Source organism: Solanum verrucosum, unplaced genomic scaffold (genome assembly GCF_900185275.1).
Source record: "Solanum verrucosum unplaced genomic scaffold, falcon-dt-bn FXZP01000115.1, whole genome shotgun sequence".
Taxonomy (NCBI): Eukaryota; Viridiplantae; Streptophyta; class Magnoliopsida; order Solanales; family Solanaceae; genus Solanum; species Solanum verrucosum.
The window spans coordinates 2,029,527-2,056,068 of NW_026020680.1; the positions used below are offsets into that span (position 1 = coordinate 2,029,527).

Genomic DNA, 26,542 nt, shown 5'->3' on the forward strand with positions numbered 1-26,542 from the left:
GAGAGAGAGAGAGAGAGAGATAAAGAAAAACTTAAAATGAAAAAAAAATTATATTTCAAATCAAATGAACACGTGTCACATAATGATTGGTGTGTGATAACACTTGCTTATTAAAATTTGGGATTGGTCGAAAAGTGATGTAATAATATAAGTTCGAAATTGTTTAGGGGGGTAATAGGACGTCCGCATAGTTAATGTGTCTTTTTGAAAATCTGAAACAACTTCCAGTGTCACTTTATGTATTTTCTCTTAAAAAAATAATCACTTGATTATTTCTCAAAAATTTAGGTCTTTTAAATTAACTAAAATTTTCTATATTTAAACTATTACATGGGAATTAGGAGATCCTAAAATTAAAGACATTAAAGTTAATTAAAATTTATTTTTACTAAACGTCAAAGTCCTAATATTTAGAACCAAATAAGACCCAAAAATTCTTCACTTAATTTTTGGGAGAATGCATAAGTACCCCTTTCAACCATGAATAAAATTCCAGTGAGATATTTTAACTACACATGAGTCCTATTTATCCCTGAATTATTTTAAAGACTCGCCTCCACATCATTCTTCCGTCAGCGCCACATCAATATATTGTCAAATATAATTTTATAAAAACATGTCATTTAATTCCCTTGCCTTACAATCACTACACCCACCATAACCACTAAACCCACTATTTCCACCATTAAAGTCTATAGTAATCACCGTGAAAATTGTAACCCACCTCCAAATTCATCCCACCACCATTGAATTCGATGTCTATTATTAAACTTATTTTTTTACAGCGAAACAACAAAACATTTATCTTATAGTTTGTCACTCACCTTCAAATCTACCATAAAATATCACTTCAATGGTCAAAAACTCAAGCTATTCAATTTGAATTTAAAAATGTTAGATCTCTTGCAACCAATTGAAATCAGTGTTCTAACAAAAAGTAAAACATAAATTTCATAAAAATTTATCTAAATTTTTCAATGAAGAAGCTACCCCAAAATTGAAATTCTATTTCGAGAAAAAAATGAAATATGTGGTCCTTTTTTGATTGAATTTGGGTTATGAAACACAATTGTTTGTCGCTCGAAATTATTTAGACAAGATGAAGTAAAGGTCAATCGAAGTGGGAAGAGAAGAAAAGGAGACTTGGTATTATTATTATGGAGAATCGAAGCGGAACTAGAATGGGTTGGAGGTAAGGGTGGGGTACTATATCAATAGAGAATTGAAGTGAGGGTGAGGGTTGGGGCAAGGGTGAGGGTGGGGGTGGGTTGGGATATGACGTGGATAATTGGAGAGGGGGAGGATAGTTAAAAATTATTATTTACTTTTTAAAAAAAGGATTTAATTTAAATTACGCTCACCATATGTTGCCTAAATTAAATCTCTAATATGAATTTTTTTTCCTCATTAGTGAATTTCATATCAAGTGTTTGAGTAAAAGATAAAAAGAAAAAGAAAAAGAAAAAATATTCTGATACTATACAAATTGATGAAAAACACTAAAAAAATATTCACCGGTAATTTAAGCATGTTGTGAAAAAAGCAATCGTATTTCTAAAAGTTATAAATTTGACTTTATATCACAATGAAAAACAAGAAATTTAATTGGGATAAGGCACAAGTACCCCTTTTAGACTATGAACGAAATCCCAGAGACACACCTTAACTAAACTAAGGTCCTATTACCCCCCTTGAACTCATTTTTTTTGTAATTTTGTACACCTTTTGGCTTACGTGGCACACTCTGTGACTCCACGCAGTTGAGGCGCGTGGGAGATATTTGGATGCCAGTAAGCCTAAAAGGTGTACAAAATTACAAAAATGAGTTCAAGGGGGTAATATGACCTTAGTTTAGTTAAGATGTATCTCTAAGATTTCAGTCATAGTCTAAGGGAGAACTTGTACCTTAGAATATCAACTGAAGTTTTGATGTTAACTAATTATGTGTACCAATTAATTGTGAAAATGGACAGCCACATGTGTTCAAATTAATCAGATCTTAATGCTTTTTTTCGTCTCACATGCCTCCAAGAGAGTGAGCACACTCTTTGTTCTACCTTAGTGTCGAAGGGTATCTTTATTACACTTTAAAATAATTCAGGAGATAATATGACTCATGTATAGTTAAGATGTATCGCTGAAATTTCGATCATAGTTGAAGGGGTAGTTATGCATTCTCCCTTAATCTTTTCACCATGAAAAAAAACTTTGTAACATTTGAACTCCTAATATTTAGGACTTTCAAATTGATTAAATTCTACTTATTTGAATTATGTTAAATGTTCTAATATTTTAAAATAAATTTAGGTTTTATATCAACTTATATAAATCATTTATTCATTAAACTAACTAATTTCACCAAAACTTTTCTAAGTCACAACAAATGTGTACAAAAAAGGGAAAATGCATAAGTACCCCCCAGTCTATACCCGAAATCCCAGAGACACACCTAATCTTTACTAAGGTCCTATTACCCCCCCCCCCCCCGAACTTAATTTATCTATAATATTCTACCCCTTTTCGGCCTACATGGCACTATCCTTGAAAATTTTGTCAAGATGCGTTGGGCCCACAGGATAGTGCCACGTAGGCCAAAAAGGGGTAGAATATTACATATAAAATAAGTCTGGGGGGTAATAGGACCTTAGTAAAGGTTAGGTGTGTCTCTGGAATTTCGGACATAGGCTGGGGGGTACTTATGCATTTTCCCGTACAAAAAATAATAATTAAAGAGTTCTAAATTCATTTTGTATGAATAATTACCTTGAGATGCTTTTCTTCGTTTAATTATACAATCCACAAAGGAGAAGAAAATAGAGAAACACAACATACTTTAAATTGTTTCAGTTAATCGCGTAATTTATATAAAAATATAACTTAATTGTTTTTAAAAGTGAAAATTACAAAAATATACTCCTTAAGACTTTTATTAACAAAATATCAATATATTTATATTTAATTACAAACTAAGTTTTTAAATTACATACATAACAAACATTTAATTTTTGTATTTAATTTAATTTTGTTTTACAGATTTTTCTCTCTCATACTATTAATATTTTGTGCCTTTTATATGGAGTATAATTAGGATATTAATACTTATCAAATATTCTCTCTGCTAAACAGTTTCAAACTTTTTTTGTTTATAACAATAACATTTTAATTATACATATGACAGCTTATTAAATATATATATCTTCACACGTGTTTATACCTATTTTTGTGCCTTAGTGGCTTATTTTATGGAACTCATTATTTATTACTTTTACCATTTAGATTATCAACACAATTATAATTGCATACATTTCTTTTACTTAAATTTTTTTTTTCTCTTTTTTACTTGATACAATTACTATGGTAAAAAATATTTTTCTCTCTCTTCAATTACGTTTTTCTTAAATTATCTGTTTTAGATTTTGATGCTAATTTTTTCTCTCTCTCTCTTCAATTACGTTTTTTTTTTAATTATCTTTTTAGAATTTGATGCTAATTTTCTCTCTCTCTCTTCAATTACGTTTTTTCTAATTATCTTTTTAGATTTTGACACTAATTTTTAGAGAGTAAAAATGTATCATCTAATTAATATGATTTCTATCCTTAAACACGTTTCTCATTAATTTCATACAATTACTATTGAATTTATTTTCTCTCTCTTTAATTTCATTTCAACTATTATGGGAAGATCTTTTTTTACTTCTCTCTTCAATTTTATATATGTTAGTTAAAAAGGGGTGGGGTAGGGGGTGAGTATATTAAATGGTATAGAATTTGTATTATATCGTTGACCATTTTTTTGTAATTATAATAAATAACTTATACCAAAATATAATCAAATTTTATTCCTATTATAAACCATAGCACCGTTCAATAGTTTTAACTTTTTTTAAAAAAGTATATTAAATAATGTACATTGTAGATTAAGTTTGGTGTACAATTATTTTTAATCACAATGAATAACTTACACCAACAAATAATTAAATTGCACATGAAGTAAAAATTCATGATTATAACATTAATATTTGTTATATATTTCAACTATATGTTGCCTTACACCATAATATTATCAACTATCTATCAATATTTATCATCGAATTAATAAATAATTATACCAATATATATATGAAAAAATCACTTGTATTAGTAAAAATTTCATTCATAAAAAAATAAAATTAATTACAAAGTATTGTATCTATTTGATAAACGTCTTTTTGGTGTTTGTGTCATATATCACTCCTTCAATCTTGAAATCCACATACATTCCTGCGATACATTTTGATAAATAGTTAGACACATACTAACCTACAAGAATGTATAACATCATAATACAACCACTTATTTATAATTTTTTAAATTACAAATTAATTAGAAATGATATATAATATGGTGACGCTTTGGTGTACAGTATGGTAACGTTTTGGTGTATAATATGGTGATGTTTTGGTGTACAGTTCAATCTAATATATAATATATGATGTACATCAACATATACACCACAAACTAACCAAGAAATTACCATTTTCAACTTAATTAAAAAAAAAGTGCACATGATAGTTTAACATTGCTATCTTGAACAATATTGTACATTATGATTAAATTTTGGTGTATAGTGCACTATAGTACGAAATACATAAACTAGACCAAGATATACACCATAATTTAACCCAAAATTTTTCAATCATTTTATATAATCAAATTAATTCAAATTTGTGTGTCAAACAATATACGAAGCAGTCATTCAAGCAATATTTTTCATAGTTAACATATCTATTTACACAAAAAATCAAGCAAGAAAAACAACAAAAAAAAACTTAAAACAATAAAAAAAATGAACTATATATTTTAGCAATCAAACTAAAAAAATAATAATTAAAAAACTAATACATACTTGTTACACTCCATATTTAAGATCCCATCCAAAAAACACCAATCAATAAAGCTATAGCAATATATGTTTATAAAAACGTTTAATCAATAAAACCAATAAAATACTTCAAAACAATCCAACTTATATTTGTGTATTATAGTGGTATAATTTATGATAAAGAATGCTAAAATTAATTTTCTGGTTTAAATGCTATGCAGAATTGGTATAAATTTTAGTATTTACAATTATTATGGTGTATATTAGGATTAAAAATTTGTGTACACTTCAAATTGATATATATATCATCATTTGAACTACAAACTAACCAAACAATACCAATAAACAAACTAACTACTGTCATATAACAAAACTTTATAAAATCTTATTTTATATTTGTTGGTGTTTTGTTTTTGGTAGATACAAAATAAATAATAGTGCCTAGTAGAATAACCTGATAAATAACATAAAAATTCAACAAAAATACACCATAATATTTTGGTGTATATACGCCACTAACTAAAAAACATATGCATTCAAAATATATGGACTACACCAATATATAAACCACTAATTAACCAATAATTTAACTATAGGCGAGTACCTACGTATGGTGCAAAGCAATTGAGAACAATATAGTTTATGTTTTACAAATTCCATTCAAAAAATACCAATCAATAAAGCTATAACAATATATATATTTATATTAAAAAATCAATAAAACCAATAAATATACTTTAAAACAACCATAATCGAAGCAATTATTATGGTGAATACCAGTTTCATTCCATCTCCCGTCGTGCTGAAAAAAATCCATTGAACACACTTTCAGAATAGTGAAGGTATAGAGTCTGATTTTGATTAGAATTATGAGAGAGAAGCAATAACTATATTAGAGATATTTATGGAAGGTAAATAAAAGAGGGGGAGAAAATTAAGGAATTAAAAAATAAATTGTGGGCTGTCATGCTTTAATTTCCGATTTTTCTTTTTCTTTTTATTATTTATTTTATTGTTCCGATTTATTTTTTTAACATATTTGAATAATTTAGGGAAGGTAAAATTATTGGAGAAATTTATGGAAATCGGGATAAGCGTGGCTGATTTGGAATTTAAAAAAAAAAATTAAATTCTACTTTTGAAAAAAAAATATTGCTATATAATTGGAAAAAAAAAGTATTGCTATGTTGGTGTAAATACAATTGTTAGGTTGTATACTTAAAAAATCGGCCCTTTTTAAAATTAGAATTTGCACTTTTCTGTAAGCTTCATGTTATTATAAGTTAGATAAATATTCTTTAAGTTATGTATCATACTAAAACTAGACACAAAGAGCCCGCTTATAGACAGATTATACCACAACTTGTGTTGTGGCGAGACGAACGGACGAAGCCAGAGGCTCCCTTGCTTGCTCTTGCTTACCGGACAAGAAGGATTATTCATTTGTCTCAATTTATTTAAGTGATTTATATTTTATAGTATTCTTAACGTAATTTTTAAATAATATGTTACTTTTTTTTATCCCAATTTATGTGGCACGTGTAAAATTATAAGAGTTAAATCACATTTTAATATGTTTTTTTAAAAATATTTTAAGTTGTTAATTATGTTATTTGAAAATTACTCTTCACGTAATTTTCAAATAAGATATGTTACTCCCTCAATCCCAATTATGTAGTATGGCTAAAATTTCTAGAGTTAATCGAATATTGAGAAAAGACATAAAGTCACCATTGAAGTTGTCTCGAATTTTCAAAAAAACACCTAACTTTGCTACCATCTTATTACCCCACTAAACAATTTTGAACAAATATTATTATATCATTTTTCGATCAGCCCCAGATTTTAAGAAGCAAGTGTGTTCACATACCAATCATTACATGACACATGTTACTTTAATTAAGGTAACCCATCGGTGGCCCCCTAAAACTGACAACAATTTTCACTTAGACACCTCAATTATACTTTTTTCATTTAGACACTTAATGTCATGCCCCATTGTGTCATTTTGACACTTTTTTCACAATTTTATGTTGACCCTACTCGTGTTGAGCAAACATATCCACATGGATTAAATGACCAATTATGTCATTCCATCTCATTTTAAAGCCATGTCATTAAACACAAAAAAAATAAAAATTAAAGGTCAAATAGAAAGGGTTTTGACCAATTAAAAACATATTATTTTGAATTAAAAACATATTATTTTGAAGATCATTTCCCCTCCCACCCCTCTTCCCCCACCCACCCCCTCCCACCCCGATCATCTTCTTCATAAAAAATTTCTCACCACAACACAATCATCTTCTTCAGATTTCTCCTTTTATCATTTTTTTTCGCCCATTCCCACCCTATATAGTTATCTTCTCCGCCATATTCCCCCATTTTCATGGTCTTTTACGTAATACCCACTTGAATTCATCGTCTTCTTCACCATACCTTTCTCTTATTTCTTCATTTAATTTGGTGTTTAGAATTGTAAATATGAAATTTGAGAAGTTATAATGGTGATGTGAATCTGTTAAAATCATGATTGTAGATTTTTTTTATATACTTAATTTATTCTCCATTTTTTTAAAAAAAAAAGGGTTTCATTCTTAAAGTTGTTTTGCTGAACAATCGATACCGTTTCAAATCTTTTTATATGCAAAATTTATCTTGCTATCAACCGGTGAGGTCAAGTATGTATTGTGTTCAATAATATTAACATTATGTTTTTCCAACACAGATAATAGAAGGTTTGAAAGAAGTCTATGATGGATTTTTTAGAGTTTTTTTAGAGAGAAAATGTAAGAAGATGTACTAGCTGAAAATGAGGAAGAAGAAGAGAAAAAAAAGAGGCTAAATAAGCCTCACACGCGCCAACACTCACTTTACCACATCAGCAAAACGTGTCAAAATGACATAATAGGGAGTGACATAAGGTGTCTAAAATGAATAAAATCTAGTTAATGCGTCTAAGTGAAAGTTTGTGCCAACTTTAGGGGGCCACCAATGGGTTAAGCCTTTAATTAGAAATGTAAATTTTTTTCATTCTAAGTTTTTTTTATCTTCTTGTTTTCTTTATTTCTCTCTCTTACATTTTGACTTATTTAAATTTTGATTTTATCTAAAATTCCACTTCATCTTCCACACCCCACACACCACCCCCCACTTTCAAGTGATCCATCCCTTCAATTTCTTTCTTTTTCTTCACCTCCCACCCTCACCCCACTCCCCCATGTTAAGTTGAACCCCTCTCCCAATTTTTTTCTTTTCTTTTTCTTCTTCTTCTCTAGTCAAATTCTTGATTTCAGTTATTTTTTTATGAAAAAGAATTCATAGTATTTTCTAGGCTTTATTAAATTATTGATAACAATACTAATAATTTTTCTAAGAAAATTTTAAATTTTGAAGGTATCATCAATTATTCATTTTCATATAACTTCAAAATAAGAAATGATAATTTTAAAAGAATCAATGAATTCCCGAAAATTGAAAGAACTTAATTGCAATCGGATAAAAAAAATTATATGATACTTCATAATCATCTTAAAATCTAATGGGTTTATCAAATTGTTCGAAATGTAAGAAAATATTAAGATAAAATTTTAAAATTAAAGAGAGTAAAACTAATAGTAGTAAAAAAAGGAAGGTGAAGTTGTGGTAAAAATGGTGACATTGAAAGTGAAAAACTTCAATGGAAATGACAATGAATTTTTGAAGAAGAAAGAGAAAAAATAAAAAGGAAAAAAAATAAAATAATAAGAAAAATAATAAAAAAATATTTTCTAATAAAATACTTGTAAAAATAAAATCATATTAGTTATTTTAGGTTGTTCACCCTCTTTGAGAGAGTGCACACACTCTCTATGTTAGGTGGACAAAAAATGATGTAATAATATCAGTTCAAGATTGTTTAGCAGGTAATAGGACACCCGCAGAGTTAAGGTAATTTACATGAAAGCTATTGTTGATTTAATTAAGCAATACTAGAGTTATTATTACACAAACAACGTGATTCAATTAAGAGAAAATGTGACTATCTTATGTGAGGTAAGGTAGTTTAGTAGGTAAAGACTAAAGTAATAGATTTTGATGGACTTGGACTTAGGGTTGAAATAATTGGGCTAAATTTAAGTGTTGGGCTTGAGAAAATGGTAAAGTTAACCACTTAAGTTAATTAAAATATAACAAAATAATTTATATTTTATTTATGATTAATATATATATATATAATTTCTCGGTTCGTTTTTTTAAAGTAAATCAAAACAAAACCAAATAGTATTAGTTTTCAAAATTTAAAATCAAACCAAATCAAATATCAGTTTTTAATCGGTTTCGTTCGAATTGCGGTTCAATTTGGTATTTTAACCATAACCATGAACAACCCTACACTAGAATAGCAACGAGAGGGAGTTGCTCGGATGGTAAGCACCACTCACTTCCAACCCGAAGGTTGCGAGTTCGAGTCACCAAGGGAGCAAAAGGGGTGGGAGCTCCTAGGGAGGGATTAAAAAAAAAACCTACACTAGACTAGTTACAAAATAGTGACTAATGGTACTATGGTTAGGGGTGTTCATGGGTCGGTTTGGATCAGTTGTTGGTCAAAATTAAAATCAAACAATTTTATCGGTTTGTTAAATTATAAAACCATACCAAATCAAACTAAATATAATGAATATTTATCAGTTTTGGTTCGGTCATTTGGTTATCACCATACACAAAAGACATTACAAAACTTTGATAGTTGAATTTACTGTAAAAAAAAACTTCAAAACTCACCACTTTAGCCTAGACAAGGAAGATAAATGTCATTCCTAATCACACCAAGAACGTCATAGACATTAAAATACATGAAATCAATAAGATAAACGCTCTCGTCTTGGGGTGTTTTTGCTTTCATAAATAAATTATAAATAAATTTTGATAAAAACAAATATAAGATATTTAAAATTGCTCATAAAAATAAGGCTAAAGTATTCATTACCCCTTGAACTTGAAGCTTTTTATTCGGTGTACACCTAAACTATATTCCATTTTAATTACCCCCGAACTTGTTTATTCCCCCATAACGTACACCTTTATTGTCCACCTGGCGTAGAAATTGACAACACACTCTACTAGGCGCGTGAGTAAGTGATTTTTTGCCACATCATAAAGCTACAACGGTAAAAAAAACGTAAAATCTCCATTTTTCTTTAATATTTGGCATATTTTAAACGAAAAATAGGGCAAAATGTAAATGAAAAGTAAAGGAAACAAAGATTAACACTTACTTGGTAAGAATTTCAGACAAATTTGAAATTTAATCGACCAACTTCACGTCTAGAAAAACTCAAATCTAGAAAGAGTTCCGCGAAATCAGCCCTTATTCAAAAATAACTTTTAAACAATGAATGCTTGATATTTATTTTTTGTCATATTAATTTATCTAGGTGACTATTATTTATCCAGGTGGAAATCCACATCACCACTTTTGCCAGCTGTCGCGCGCGTGTAGTCACAATAGGAGCAGGTGGACAAAAAAGGTGTACGTGATGGAGGAATAAATAAGTTCGGGGGTAATTAAAACAGAATATAGTTTAGGTGTACACCGAATAAAAAGCTTCAAGTTCAGGGGGTAATGAATACTTTAGCCTAAAAATAATATATTTATTATGTATGTATAATGGTAAAATATATGTATATAATTCAACGGTTCGATTAAGTTATTTCTTCGAATTTTTTGAACAACATCAAAATCAAACCAAATATTATCAATTTTTAAAAATGTAAAGCCAAACCAAATCCAAAAAAAATTGGTTTATTAAATCGATTTGATTTGATTTTTCTATTTGGATTGATTTTAATTCAAACTGTGAACACCCCTAGCTATGGTGATTGGTTAAAGTGGTGTGATGGCTAACTATGGTGATTGGCTATAATGGTAATTGCGACAAAAGATGATGGCTTATGAGTGGTGGTTGATGATATTTGAAAATGGTGGTTAACAACAAAAATAAATGCAACAGTTGTGAAGTGTCATTTATGTAGAAATATATTTACATGATAATCAACTAACATACTCCCGAGGAACTAGTCTAAATAGGTATAAGAGTGACTAAGAAGATACAATGACAAAGGAAATACGACAGCTCCCATCATAAGGAAGGACAATGAGAAGCAATCGGAGATCATCGTCGTTTTCATGGAACATCACTAAATCCTGTAATCAAACTTTGTCAAGTGGCATGGTAAGAGTAATATCAGTACAAATAATGCGTACTAGTAGGCATCATCGGTCGATCCGAACCTACCACATATATATAAAATAGACATCCAGAAGAAACATGCAATGATAAGATTACCACCCCATGTCTTTATCCACATATTTTTAGCATCTCATGTATAATACCTATAAATTAGTACAACTTGATCTTATTTTCCTATCTCATTTCGCTACCACCTCTACTATTAAACATTCAACCCTTTTTACACTCTAAGGCATCCTACACCTACCCGTTAGATCATAACATAACCACGCTATCACCTATAGATTTACCAAATACACATTATTACCAGTTCTGTTAATCAATCTATTAATCTTCCTTAAGTTCTCATGCCATACCCTGGCTCTTGACCCATTCTGGTAAACCACACGCAAGACCCTCGCTACATTACCTTGACTCAAATTCCTTTTTTCAGATATGTTCTTAACACTGAACAATCATAACTAGTCTCTGTATTTAACCAATACATCAGACACCCAATCTTGAGCCTGACCTCGTAACCAAAACTTATCAAGAAATACATAAACTTAATACCACCAGAACAATATAACATGGACTCTCAATCCTTACCCTAAGTAGGGTTGTATCACTACACACAATTACGATCAAATAACTTACAAGACGGTGATACAGACTAACACATAATACAACAATCATGAATACATAGACTCCAGTTACAATATTATGAATCAATCAATACTTGAATGCATGTTCCGCATGATCACATCTATAAATATCCAGTCCTACAATAGAATCACAATACACATATTTGGTCTTTTTTTTGGAGTTCACATACAAATTGTTAGTGCACTAGTGTGGTATCTTAGGCAACCAGTTTTAGTAATCATATTAGGTATGGTATACAAGCCAACAGTCAGTATTCTTGTAATGACGTGGTAGTTAATCCAACCATCAATCAAACCATCATGCATAACAACACTCACAATGAACAATAACACTTGAAACAACAAGTAACATTAACAGGTTCATTGCATGAGATTATCAACATGATGATGTTTTATATTTTTTCCTATGTTTTTCCCGATATGCATTGCACAAATGATACTATAAAGGAGTAAACCTGCATACATACATAAACTATCACCTACCGAAAGGTCACCTGTAGCCAATTCCTTACCATTGTAAACTTACCCACAATTCTCTTCTCAGGCAATACTCAGGCATACCACAGAACAGTCAGTCACTATTAGCTAACAATCACTATCAACCAACCATCTTAACCACAAACCATCTAGACTTTGCGCCCGAAGGTCTATACATGCAGTTTATGAAAATCTACAAGATATAATACAGTGTAACAGGGTCTAGCTACTCAATTAAAGAAAATCTAGTTTACTTAGGCGCCAAGCATCAACTGATGGACCTTGGATATGAACTTCCGACTCCATGAGAGCAAACCGTGATGAATGCGCATTAGAGTTCCTTAGATTTTCACCTCCCTTTCCTAGTAATCTCTTCCCCCTTTCTCTCATGCCCTGGGTTCCTTTGGAGGATTTTTGGAGCAGCTCTCATCTATTTTCTCCATTCAAAAGTTGGAGGAAAATAGAAAAAGTCATATTTACTAGGGTCTGAATTTATGTCAGCCCACTATATGGGCCATTCAGGCGCTATAGTGGCGCCTACATAGGTGGAGACTTTTCGCTATGGCGGGCTGAAGCCAACCCAACCATTCCAAAATAAGTCAATTCATTATGGTCAAAAATTTTAAATTTGGCACCATATTACTAGAATTTTGAGATACTGCACAAGATATTCTTTAGTAACAACGGATTGAATCGTTATACTTATTATCCCGCTATTCTAATTTAAAATGGTCTTAATATCTCCCTGTATAATGACGTGACGACAAAAGTGTGTTCAAATTCTTGAAAAAGTCTTAGAGACATAAAAGCTGATTAAATTGTACAAGTGTTAATCTTCAATCGGAGATTATATAAAATTAATTATACTTATACATTAAAAATCTATTTTCTTCTTACTCTCTCTCTCTCTCTCTCTCTCTCTCTCTCTCTCTCCTCTCTCTCTCTCTCTCTCTCTCTCTCTCTCTCTCTCTCTCTCTCTCTCTTATTTTCCCTTTTTGTTGTTTCTCTTCTCTATGTTCTATCAAACCCGTCATATTTATGCCATCCACAATCTCTATTTTCAGGTCGGAAAGCCACAAAATTAGCAAATTTTAATTTATTTATACTAACTTTTGTTAATTTTTTTGTTCCGTTTATTTTTTTTGTAATCCTCATCAGATCCAATAAACTTCCAACACAACCTTCAATTTTTCCGGCTGAGAATCTCACAGTCCAAAAAGGTAATCAATTCTTACTAATTTTGTCTATGAACTACTCCAATAGGATCTATTAATACTGATTTGAGAACAAACAACTTAGAATTTGTTACAACATTTTAATTCTATTATATGTTGAATTTTTTTGATCGATGATATCTATGAAGAAATTTAAAATTGTGATTTATTAGCAATAAAGTATCGAATGGGTTCAAAATAATGTTAATCAAGTCATTTTATACTGCTATTTTAGATATGTAGATTATAACCGTAATAATTTTTTTAGTTTATATGAATTAAATAGAAGTTATATGAAATCACATATATGAAAAAATGTATTTACTTTTTCATTATGAGAATTGTGTGACTTGTCTAGTTTAGGATAACATACACCAAGTGTTTTTGTCTTTTCTTCACTTTTGGTAGGAAAATAGAGAATTTTCAGCTTATGTTAAAGAGAAAATACTACAAAAATAGAAAAAGAGGAGAGAAGAGAAAAGGTAGTGACATTAGGAGGAATGACATTAAAAGGAGAGGAAAAACATTAAAAAAAATGTGCAAATGACATGTGTATTCTATCATTTTGGGGAGATATTAATACCATTTTAAGGAGTCATTTGTCAGGGTGTATTAGTAATGTTGAAATTAATAATGCAAAATTGTTTATGTTGAGATTAGTTATATTGGCGTTATCTTTTTATCTGAAATGTGATTTGATGTATTAAAATAACATTAAAATCAAATCAAATAAAGAATTTCAGTGAAATTTCACAAATGGGGTTTAGAGAGGGTTGTATATGTGGACCTTGACTTTATAGAAAAATTATTTTCGATAACCCTTATCTCAAGAATATGTATATCAAAGCAGTTTGAAAAAATATAAGGAAAGAAACCATGACAAAATACTAAAGATAACATGATAGAACATTCTGAAAAAGGAACAATAACTACAACATAATAATACTATAATCAAAATACAAGAAACAACAAATAGTAACAGAAATTGAAGTACAAGAAACACAAATAGTAACAAAAATCTAAGAACAAACAACTACAATAATAATACCATGACTACTAGTATGCAATAATAAATCGGACAATTATCAACTACTTACTAGCCTGCTACTCTGTTTCGTGACTTCGTTGCCTCCTACCTTAACTCATGTCCTTGATAGATAAAACTACGACATGTCATGTCATTCACTTATCTCTAATACTTCTTCAGACTACCTCTGCCTATTCTAAAATCATCCATAGTCAATCTCTCACACCTCCGTACAAGGGCATCCATGCATCTTCTCTTCACATGTCTAAACTATCTAGGTCCCACTTTTCACATCTTATCCTCCACCAAGACCACTTTCACATTGTCCTAAATATCTTCATTTCTAATTATATCTCCGCTAGTAAGCTTACACATTCATATGTACATCCTCATTTCCGCAAATTTCATCATCCATGAGAGTTCTTAATTAGACAACACTTTGCTACATACAACATAACTGACCTTCTAACCACCACAATGCAGAACCCATCTTTATGTTTTATTGACACCTTCTAATCACTACAAAATTATGAAAGCGAGCCTCCATATCACCCTCTACACCAATATGATGTGTGCCATCTTCGCTAATCTCTTCGCTACCTTGAAAAATAGACTCAAGATACTTGAAAAATCCTCTTTTTTTTGGATGACTTGTGTATCAAGCTTCTCTTCCATGTCAACCTCATGCATTTGAACTTGCACTCTAAGTATTATGTCTTGGTCTTGCTTAACTTGAACCCTTTAGACTCCAACTTCTGTCTCCATCAAGTTTAACATTAACTCCATCATAAGTCTCATCAATTAGAACATGTCATCTACAAATAATGTACACTGTGATACCTCATCTTGAATTTGCTGTGTCAATGCCTTCTTCACCAAGATACATAAAAATTGGCTAAAGTTGATCCCCCAATGCAACCCTATCACAATTGGAAGTGCTTTGAGTCTTCCCCCCACTGTCATTACTTGAGTCTAGAATTCATCATACAAGTCCATAATTGCCCCAGTGTATTTCACATGTACACCTTTAGCCTCCATATATCTCCACAGAACCTCTCGTGGGACTTTGTCATATGTCTTTTCTAGGTTGATGAACATCATACTACTTTATCAGTCTCCTAAAAAATGAATGGTTTATGAAGTTGAACATGAATATAAACTCATTATGAAAAATAGAGACGTGATTCCGTATCCTCATCTCTACCATCTTCTCTCAAATTCCATAGTATGGTTCAATAACTTGATCCTCTATAGCTGTTGCAATTCTGAATGTCACGCTTATTTTTGTACACCTAAATCATTGTTCTCCACTTTTATTTTTCGAATATTTTGAACGTCTTTAAAATAACATTAAACAACCCGGTCAACCACTCAAAACCTGCTTACTTGTGCTCTTACAGAATATCACTAAAATCTTGTTCGGTCCGATTGCCCTTTCCCTGCACATCCTACGGACAATACCCCTTCTCCACCTTTATACACCCATAATACCTAAATATGACACCTCTCGAAGTGCTCCAAATCTCCCTATACAATGTCTCTGTCTCCCTAATTATTCAAGAGTTTATGAAAGTATTAATAACATGTATTGCATAATTGCTATATATTATTTATTTTTATAAAATACGCTCCATATTCTTTAACTTTGTACACTTTCTAGGACAATTGTATCTTTAATCATCCTTATGCTTGTACTAAAAATTCATGTATTGCTAATACCATAGTTTGCCATATGTTAGTTATCCATATGATAATACCAAATATGATGTATAATTAATACTTGTATTAGTTCTACATAAGTTAAAAAAATATATCAAACAAGAAACTCATAATATCAAAACTAATACCTACATCATTTTCTCTTTTAGTTGGAATGTGTATTCAATTTATTTGGACAACTTCAAAAACATTTTAATTATTCATATCTATTCAGATCATCATTAAGTGATTGTGATTTTTTAATTTTTATATAATACTCAAATAAATAAATTTACTAACTAAAATTATGATATTAAATCAAACCATATTCTGAGCTAAATTTTTTACCCCACAGTCTACACTAATGTGCAAGTGAGGTTCTTTTCTGTTTGATTAGCATTTTTTTTTGTTTTAATAAAATATGATATAATATTTCCTATTAGCACAAAACATATTTTTCTTATTGAAATGTTTGGCTTTTACATGGTAGTAGTAGATTCTGGACACCTTGCTGGATTTTGCACTCATAGAGTGGTTTGACCAATTTGATTTTATTTCCCCCACATTTTAAATTTTGTGAAATTTCATTACTTGGTCAGAAAATAATTTTGGAGTGAAAAATAAAATAAAATAAAATAAAATAGATGAATTAAGACGGAAAAATTAGAGAAATGGACCTAAAAAGGAAATAAAATATAAAAGAAAAACAAAGCCTTTGTTTCTTTCTCTATACCCTGTGGTATCATACAATAGAAGAACATCATATTGAGAATCAATTCGATCGCTCGTTTCCTGGGGTTGTCAACACATTTGATTCTTCTAAAATCCATTTTGGGGTATTTAAAAATTAATTTTTAAGTGTTTTTCTGGTCCAATTTTTGATAAACAACTAGGAATATACCTAGATGATCAAGAAGTTCAATGGTAGTTATTGATTTTGAAGGTTGGATAGGTAACTGTGCAATTCCTTTCTGGGTTTTTCTGGGTTTTGTGAGTAGTTTAATGGGTCGAAGTTGGATTTTTGAATTGTGAGTGATATGTTGGATTTTAGGATAGGTGGTAAAAGGGGGGCTAGGGTTAGGGTTTTGTGTTGAAAGGTTTGAAATTTGGGGTTAGGTTATATTTATGAGTTGGGGAAATAGTAGGGTTCAGATGATGGAAGAACATGACCTTGAAGAAGGGGAAGCATGTTATTACAACAAGGATGATGATGATACAAGCTTTGACCCTGATATAGCACTCTCTTACATTGTAAGAGTTCTTTTTGTTTCTCCTATTTGTTGAATTCATTTTCAAAATCTAATAGTAATACTTTTGACTCGTCAAAACCCTCATGTTTTTGAGAATCAGTTCATGAAATGCTTAAGGAAGTTGGAGTTTGTTTTTTTATAGTTAAAATCTGGTTTCATTGTCATTGTTCTGGGTTAAAGATTAGGCTTTTTCTAATTCAAATTGATTATAGATGGTTCTAGGATTCTGTAAAGAATGTACTTAATCAGGTAAATAATTATGGTTGCCTTAAAGGAAAGAACTTTTTTGGTTTGGGAATAGAACTGGAGAAAATGAATATCATTGGAACACTGCTAAAAGTGTTGCTTTCAAGTTATACTGGTGAAACTTTGGACCATTTCTGCTTAGTGAAGTGTGTAAAATAAGAAAAGAAAAAGAACAAGAGATTCTCTTTCAGACTGCCTCCCCCCCACACTGCAATAATAGTGAGGTTGAAGTGTATGTGACATTATTGTCATTGATTTTTCAAAACTGTTTGTTTTCTGTGTGAAGGATGAGAAACTTCAAAGTGTCCTGGGTCATTTTCAGAAAGATTTTGAAGGAGGTGTTTCTGCCGAGAATTTGGGTAAGTAGGCTGGTAACAAGTCCTATTGATCATATATAACAGTTGTAAATCTCGAGAATAGCTGATTAAATTTCTTTTACTTTTTTTAGGGGCAAAATTTGGTGGTTATGGTTCGTTTTTACCGACTTATCAACGCTCCCCTTCAATTCTACCTCAGCCAAGAACTCCACAGAAATCTCAAAATCAAGGCACATCAAGATCGCCCAGCCAATTCGCCTCCGAGGTCTGTTAAAAGTTTGTCTTTTGTTGAATACTTGGAGGAAATAACATTTTGTCCATCCCTTTTATCAACCTGGGAAAATTTAGTTTAACTTCTGTTTGGTGGTTGCATTTCTGTCCAGGGATCTCTTCAGAACTCAATGTCTGTGTCTGGTCTTCCTTCGACTAGGAGGAATGGTACAGCTGCTTCCTGTGGTGGTCATACCTTAAATGATTCAAGGGTTCCTTGTGGGGGTGATTCCACAAGACAAGATTCATCTGCTCAAGAATCTAATAAGTTCCCTGCAAAACATGAAGTTTCTATGATTAAGTCACTTAATCCAACTGATCAGAGAACACTCAAACTTCGGATTAGAGTTGGTTCTGATAAGACAGCTCAGAAGAGTACTGCTTTGCACACTAGTCTTGGACTTATCTCTCCCTCTTCATCGATGGAAAATAGTCCTACTGAGAGTGGTGAGATGTTGGCCAAGGTTCAAGAAAGTCATAGTGATTCTCCAGCCAACATCCTTCAGGTAGGCTTTTCTGTTACATAAAAATCCCTCTTTTTTTCACAGCAAAAAAAAAGAAGAGAACAGTATCTGGTGCTATTTTAATTTCTTTTCCCCCCCCTTTGTAACAGACTATGACTTCTTTCCCAGTTGCTGGAAGTGTGCTGCTTTCACCTCTCCATGAGAAGTTTTTGACTCTGTCAAGAAATGAAAAACTTTTCGCAGAGAATGAGCATGTGGCTGCTGCAAAGGGTACTAACCCTCAATCTGTCATGTCTGCCAATAGTTCAACTTCCAGGCTGGAAGATGGAGATGTCTTGATCAGGAAGAAAAGTAAATCAGTTGGTTTAAGTGGATATGTTGAGGAACTGAATTCAGAGGTCAGAAATGACACAATGTCCTTGTTAAAGAAAAACTCGGGAATTGAGAGCTTGAAAAACAGGCATTGCTTCACAAATGACCTTAATCAGAGAGTCGTACATGATTTAGTATGTGATACTCATGAATCAGTGAAAGGTGCTGGTGGTGCACCTGAAGCTATAAAAGCCTCAGAGAAGGAAGTTCCTCTGAAGAAAAGGGAGATCAATAGACTTAAAGATCAACTGTTTGGTAGTGATTTGGATAAGGATGACTCGTTAGAATCATTATCTGACCTAAGTGGTGACAAATATGATCACCAGGAAGTAAGAAGTAGATCGGTGGAACTCCAGTTAGAAAGCTTTCAGAAAAATGCTTCTTTTGATATCAAGGAAGGTGGCATGAGCAAATGCAGCAGATCAGTTCCTTCATTTAGAGCTGATTCTGATATATCTGAGAGTGAGAGGGATTCTAGTGGGGCTGTCTCTCTGAGAAAGAAAGCTGTTATGCAAGCTGCAAGCCATAAACTTGACCAACCTAGGATACCTCACACTGAGAAGCAGTCATCTGAAGGCAAAAAGAAATTAACAGAACATCAACCTGGTTTGAAGCCTGCTGCAGATGCGGCAGAGGTAAGAGGGGTTTCTACTACCTTCAAGAACAAGAAGAGTTCTATGAAGGATGTACGGGTGGCTCATGTATTTGATGCACAGTTGAAAAAACCCACAAATCAACTGGGTAGACCTCCAGGTGATAAGTTGAAGAAATCTAAACTGGAGGCACGTAAAGGACGGCATTCATCTTCTTCTAAATCAAGACAGGTCCCATGCAAAAGAGCTGATAGTCTTGTGGCATGTGCGACCCCTATGAAGGATCCTTCAGCCATGGGCATACAGGGTGTGAAAGAGCTGACCTCTGGAGCTGAGCCACCAGTTGCTCCTGTCTTTATTGAAGAAGATTGGGTTGCCTGTGATAAATGTGAGAAGTGGCGTCTTCTTCCATATGGTACAAAACCTGAGCAACTGCCTGAGAGGTGGATGTGCAGTATGTTATACTGGCTGTAAGTTTTCTGCAGTTTTCAGAACTTAGTCTCTTTTCGTGTTTTATTCAAAGTCTTAGCTCTCTTTTATTAGTGTGTATGTATGCTCCAATACTCTGCCTAGTTATGCATCTTTGTAAATAGATTCTGTATTGCTATAATTTGGTGATGACAAATCAAAATTAACTTTTGTAGGCCTGGAATGAACCGTTGTGACATTAGTGAGGAGGAGACTACAAGAGCTCTGCATGCCTTGTACCAAATGCCCCTGCCTGATAACCTAAATAGCCTTCAAAATCATGCTGGTAGAAGTGCGGCAGGAGTGGTTTCAGCTGATATGCATGGTCTCGGTGGTAGCAGTCAGAACGTGGGTTTCGATTACATGGCTAATGGAAGAAAGAAGAAATATAAATTAAGAGAAACACCGAACACAAGCAGCAATCATGGTCCAATGTTGACCACAAACTCAAACTTGCAATCTGAGCTGGTCAAAAGCAGAAGTTTTAAGAATGTGAACCAACCTGTTGCTGAATCAAATTCAATTAGCAAATCCAATGCACAGATTCCAGTTAAGTCGTCTGATGTCCTTGGCAAACATTTGAACAAACTGACGGAGCGCATGGCTAATGGTATACCATTCATCTTCAGGCTAGCATTTCTTTCCTGCCTGTCATACCTCTGTATATATTTTTAACTTGCTTCCAATTATAACATATCAGGTGATGAAAAGCAAAAAAGGAAATCCAAAAGGGAGTCCGATCAATATGATCGCAGGGATTTGAAAAAGTTAAAAATCAAAAGTGACCAAGCTTTTGTGGCAACTAGGGAAGTTGTGACTGGTACCCAGGACTACCATGAACGTGGCAATTTAAAGGATACAAAGCCTGGATTGACAGAAAGGTTACAAATATTGGAAAAGAAGCATGGTAATCGAGTCCAGGATTCAAGGGATAGTGGCTCGATTGATGTAAAAACTAATATTGGAAGAGAAATTTCTATAAAGAAAAGAAAATTGAGGGATCAAGACAATTTAATGAATTCACAAAGTAAAGATAATCTCTTGGGTGACAGCGATGGCAATGCAATTGTGGGGGAGGTTAGTGGTGAGAGTGGTTTCAGAAAACAGAAGAAACCCAAGGTGTTTCATTCTGAAAAAAAGGAGCCCAGTACAAGCAAGGGTGAGGAGAAATCATCAAGAACAAGAGGTGCAGTTACCAGAATTGTTCTACCAGGAACCAGGGATTTTCCTATAGATAGAAGTGTAGAGAGAGAACATCAGACAAAGAAGTACCGAGTGAAGGTTCAGTCTCGGTTGACGATGGAAGATATTGATTCATTGAAAAAGGACTTGGGATCTGAACAGTTACCAATGGCTGCCACTTCAAGCTCGTCAAAAGTTTCTGATTCCCGGAAACGTAGAGTGAATCACCAAGTGAAAGGCTCTCCTGTAGGGTCTGTTTCCTCATCTCCCATGAGGATGCTCAACATGAGTAAGGCTTCACCTGCAAGAATGGAGAGTTCAGGGAAAGATGATGCTAAATTGGATGACATTGGAAGTCCAAGAAAATATTTGGATAGGGATGGCGATTTTGAGAGTGATAAATGTAGGGTCTTGATAAAGGGGAAAAGACCAGGTGTTCCTCATTCGGAGGTTTATGAAAATTTTGTGCTAGATTTTCAGGGTAATGATGCCAGGGAAAAAATTGAATCATGTGGTATACATTCTTCCGACTTTGGAAATAGCCATATGTGTAATAATAATGTTGATGTTCTGGAGCAATGTGGCCCTTACATGACTGAAAAGCGTGCTGCATATTGCTCTGATGGCAAGGGTAGATTGAGCAAGAAACACGTTTCTGTGCTTAACGAACATAAATCTGCCAAAGATCCTCCTTTGCAAAATAAGGAGAAAGACTGGAATACTGGATTTAATACTCAAAGGGTAGAAGAGAACATATCTGATCAACTGGGCAGCAAGGAAGTCCTGAATTCAAAGATTGACCCTAATAATCTTGACTCTAGTACTAAATCTTTCAAAAACAATCAGAAAGTCAGCAAGAAAGATCCCACACATTGTAGTGACAGCAGTAGAGAGCTCCGATTGAAGCATGATGGTGTTGGGTCAACCACAAAGTTGAATAGTGTATGTGACTTGGAAGGAAAAGTTCTTACAAAGGAAAAACTTCATCAGGAAAGTGATACTCGATTTGCAACAAATGGTAGATCAATTCAGACAGAATCCAGGGACCTAAGGTCACAAGTTGGTGTATATGCTGAAGATCAATTAGGCACATCAGTTATTAAGAGCAAATCTGCTTCAGGTGCCCAGAAAGGAAGTTTTAAAAATGTAGGGATCGCTAATTCTTCTGTAAGTGCCAGAGTGTCAACTATGCTAAAAGATCCTGGCATTGGTGTGTGTCAAAATGCGAGTCACAACAGCATGGGCCGGTTGGAGTCTGATCATTGCGCAGTGCAGGAACCCAGTGCTCCTACCCCCTCAAAAAGAGAGTCCTCCAGTCAGACTGCTTCTATTATCTTGACAGAAGCTGAAAAGCTTAGAGATACTGCTGATCGTCTTAAGGTTCTACTAATATCTCTTTTCAACTATAGCTCAAGTGGAACTTGTTACTGGTCTATTTTCTAAAGCTAGTTTCTTTTCTGCTTTGTTATCTAGTTGAGTTTATACTGAAGAAATAAGGAGTCATTCTCCTTGTATACCTATGTGTGCAGTTTGTTTCCTAATTGTTGAAGCTACTTGCAGAACTCTGGATTTCATGCTGACTATAATCATGGCTATTTCCAAGCGGCATTACTGTTTCTTCAGGGTGCTTCACATTTAGAAAGCTCAAATGGGGAAAGTAGCAAATCTGGGGAGATGAATCAAATACAAATCTATAGTAACGCAGCCAAACTTTGCGAGTAAGTGTAACTTCAATCTCTACATATCCATTGAATATGTACAATTTTTAATAGCTTCAATTGTACATATCCGTTAAATAGCTTCAACAATTGAATATGTACAATTTTAACTAGCTTCAATAATTTTTAATAGCTTCAACTGTACACATCCGTTAAATATTTTTAATAGCTTCAACTGTACACATCCGTTAAATATACCTTTTCGTAAGCACTTATTTAACATCTTCTCTGTTGGGAAAATTTCCAAACTCGCGGCTCCTCAAATCTGTAACTGATGGTTTGTCTCTTGGTTTACTGTTTGGCTCAAGGCCATACCGTTTTATAAAGAACCTCTGCCTTACCAAGTTGTTACTTATTAGAACCTTCTGTTCATTTAATCAATTGTTTTCCTGTGGAGTGCTTCCTGTGGAGTGCTTCCTGTGGAGTGCTGCTGAATATCCTAATGTTCAGATATTGGCATGACTCTTTTCTGCATAGAAACTGGTTTATGGAAGATAAAGTTGAATATTCTGTGTAAATTTTTCTATATATGGTTAAGCAAGTCTGATTAGTTTCAACTATCTAGTTACTTCTTGTTTGATGGCTGTTCTTTCTCTGGCTGTGTAATATATACTTATAATGTTGCAGAGCTTGTGCACTTGAATACGAGAAGCATGATGAAACTGCCACTGCTGCTTTGGCCTATAAGTGTATGGAGGTTGCATACATGAGGGTGGTAAACTGCAAAAGTATGAGTTCAAGTAGAATTTGGCATGATCTGCATGCAAATTTGCAAGTTCCCCCTCTAGGTATGTTGTTGTCATGAAGTGTTGAACTTCAGAGTTTCTTGTCTTGCCGCCATCAAATTTGCAGCAGTTAGCATAATCATATAAGCATCACCTAAAAATGAACAAATACTATGATACACTTAGTAGTCCTCTTTCTTTTCTTTTGTTGTTTTATATCCCACATTCAAAGAAACACCATTAGCTATAGATGGAATGTGATTTTGATTTGAAAAGGATTTTAGTTTAGCAGAGATGTGGTTAAAACAGATAACCACCCCCTCTCTGCCCTGAGAAATCAGATTGATGTATGTTTTTCATCACTTAAGCCACAAGAGAGATCTGGACCAAAAGCATAAGAAGTTCAATAGGCCTACTGATTTTGTAATTCAACCTTCATATTTTTCCAATTATTTTCAGCGGTAAACAATTCCAAAGTGGGGAATATAAGACATCCTAATTTAACCTTCTTGATTCTCACATGCCCAAGGCTTTGTTTAGCGGTAGAGGTAGTACATCGCAAGATGTGTGGTAGACGCACATCATGAGTAATCTTAGTTGGTGGACCAAGTCTGATGTTTGAGTAGAAAAGGATAGAGGGGCAGGCCTCACCCACCAAATTCTGAAGATGGAAATAGTGGATTTCTCAGTCTTAAAGAACAGGTCTTGATTCATGCAGATGCACTATGCATAAAGAGATGCGTATGTGTAAGTGAGACACAGAGGAGAGGGGGCAATGGATGTTAGGATTTTTGAAGCAATCTCATTGATTGAAAATTCTGTTGTATAATGAAGTCTTCAAGCATGAGATCTTGGGGTTTGTCCTATTTTAGTTATTTTGTCCGTGCTTGGCAGTGGGCATTATTGTGATTAAAAAAACTGATTTGCAAAGAATGTTTAGCCACAATTCGGAAGCTGCAGGAAAAAATAATTAAAAGGAGAAAGGAATTGTATGAATAGAGTGTCTTTGGCTATTTTTTGTCGCCTTGATTAACATATCTATGTATCTCTGGATCATGGTTTATAGCAGTCTAGCTTTGTTTTAATGGAGGACTGTTAGCTTTTGCATGATTTTCCCACTTGCAAGAATATGCTCTAGAATCTCTGTGATTATAATGTGATTCTGGTCCAAAAATTCTCGATAATGTGTAGTTGTCGCATCATGTTAGTCCATACTTCTATTCAGGCGAATCTCATTCACGTGAATTTCTACTTGAATTTGGATATATTTTAGCGTATCTAGTGTGTATAATGTGATTCTGCTTCAGATATTCTCGATGGTATGCAGTTGCGTCATGTTTAACCCACACGTTTTATTCAGGTGAATCTCCTTCATCTTCCGCATCTGATGTTGATAACACAAACAATCTAACAGTGGCAGAGAAGACTGTTTTATCAAAAGGCAGTGGTTCTCATTCTGGAAATCATGTTATTGCTCCTCGAAACCGTCCTAGTCTTGTTCGCCTGCTTGACTTTGTAAGTGGACTGGTTTATGATTTCAGACATATCTGTACTAGTTCACAGTTTTGTTGGATATTCAAGGGTTCTTTTTCCTTTTGTACGTCAAATGACTGCTGAATACTGGAGGAGTCAAGGGATTTCTTCCTTTGATTTAAGTTCTTGTATTTTTTTTGTGTTAGCTACCCATTTCTGTAGGTTAAGCAATTAAAATGATGTAAAATTTTGCAGACAAAGGATGTAAATTCTGCAATGGAGGCATCTAGAAAAGCACAGATTGCTTTTGCAGCTGCCACAAACGTTGGAGAGGCAGAGAATAAGGACGCTTTCGTTTCAGTTAAACGGGTTATTGACTTCAGTTTTCAGGATGTAGAGGAGCTAATACGTTTGGTGAGGCAAGCTATCGAGGCAATTAACCATAATGGTTTCGGTGGCAGTCGAGGTTAAATCAACCATGTAATTTATGTGGTTCTCCATTCACAAGCAGGCCCTTGGATATGGGAAGGAAGTGAGGACCTGCGTTGCAATTTGGTGAAGAGGCATGCTGTTAAGTGTGTTATATTCCTGTACATGTGTACAAAGTGGGATTGATTTGCTATTTCATGAAATTTTGAGAATTCAACTTTTTGGTATATGATAAGGGCACAGATGCTCAACCTTAAAATTTACAGGTTGGGGATGAGGTGTATAAAGTTTCAACTCTTCAAGGAAAAGATTCAGAGTTCACTTGAGATCCAATTTTGAATATTAGGTTCTTTTGGTTGGGAATAGAGCAAAATAGGAGTTCGGATATTGAGAACATTAGTTGACATATCTAAGTAGACATGAGTTTCAATGTAGTCCCAATGTTTCATCCTTTACTAGAGGACTTGGATCCTTAGGTTGCCGTATATAACTTCATTTTTCCTAATGGAACATAAGGCACAATTTTGGTGGAGGAACTTAGTGGAATTACTATGTTATCCGCCATTATTTCTTTTTACTCCTTTCTCTTTAAATTTTTTTATCTGGTGAAAATATATAGAAAAAAGTCACTGATTCTGCCTCACAAATTTGTTCTATGTACTTGGCATATTACTAAAGAATCTGCCGAAAAAAGAGAAAAAGAAAAGAAAAAAAGAGGGGAGGAGATCGTTACAGAATTGCATCTTTTGGTTTGTTAAAGAAAGGATTGGAAAACATGGAGTTAATCACTTAATTCTGCACGCCTGTAATCATCTTATCAGCTTTTGATCTCTTTTCTAAATGAGCCAAGAAAGTTGGGTGTGTGGGTCATTTTTTTTGAC

General features: G+C 33.2%; 2 protein-coding genes across 2 annotated transcripts in view; both read left to right on the forward strand.

Moving 5' to 3' along the window:
* Positions 1-26,542, forward strand: part of LOC125812163 (protein SRG1) — a 104,581-nt gene that overhangs the window by 69,474 nt on the left and 8,565 nt on the right. The window lies entirely within an intron of this gene.
* On the forward strand, positions 16,859-26,207 carry LOC125812146 (cysteine-tryptophan domain-containing zinc finger protein 7-like). Its single transcript, XM_049491629.1, has 11 exons — positions 16,859-17,405; positions 17,937-18,009; positions 18,099-18,232; positions 18,351-18,743; positions 18,851-20,136; positions 20,311-20,744; positions 20,835-22,696; positions 22,877-23,034; positions 23,662-23,822; positions 25,120-25,274; positions 25,488-26,207. The coding sequence occupies exons 1-11, from the start codon at positions 17,280-17,282 to the stop codon at positions 25,701-25,703; spliced, it is 4,998 nt and encodes a 1,665-aa protein (XP_049347586.1). The 5' UTR covers positions 16,859-17,279; the 3' UTR covers positions 25,704-26,207.

What these genes read in the sequence shown, in the direction of transcription:
- LOC125812146 (XM_049491629.1), top strand. Translation starts at nt 17,280, where the DNA reads ATGAGTTGGGGAAATAGTAGGGTTCAGATGATGGAAGAACATGACCTT. An exon ending in ATACTGCTGATCGTCTTAAG is followed by an intron (nt 22,697 to 22,876) that starts GTTCTACTAATA and finishes AGCTACTTGCAG; the next exon opens with AACTCTGGATTTCATGCTGA. An exon ending in TTGTTCGCCTGCTTGACTTT is followed by an intron (nt 25,275 to 25,487) that starts GTAAGTGGACTG and finishes AAAATTTTGCAG; the next exon opens with ACAAAGGATGTAAATTCTGC.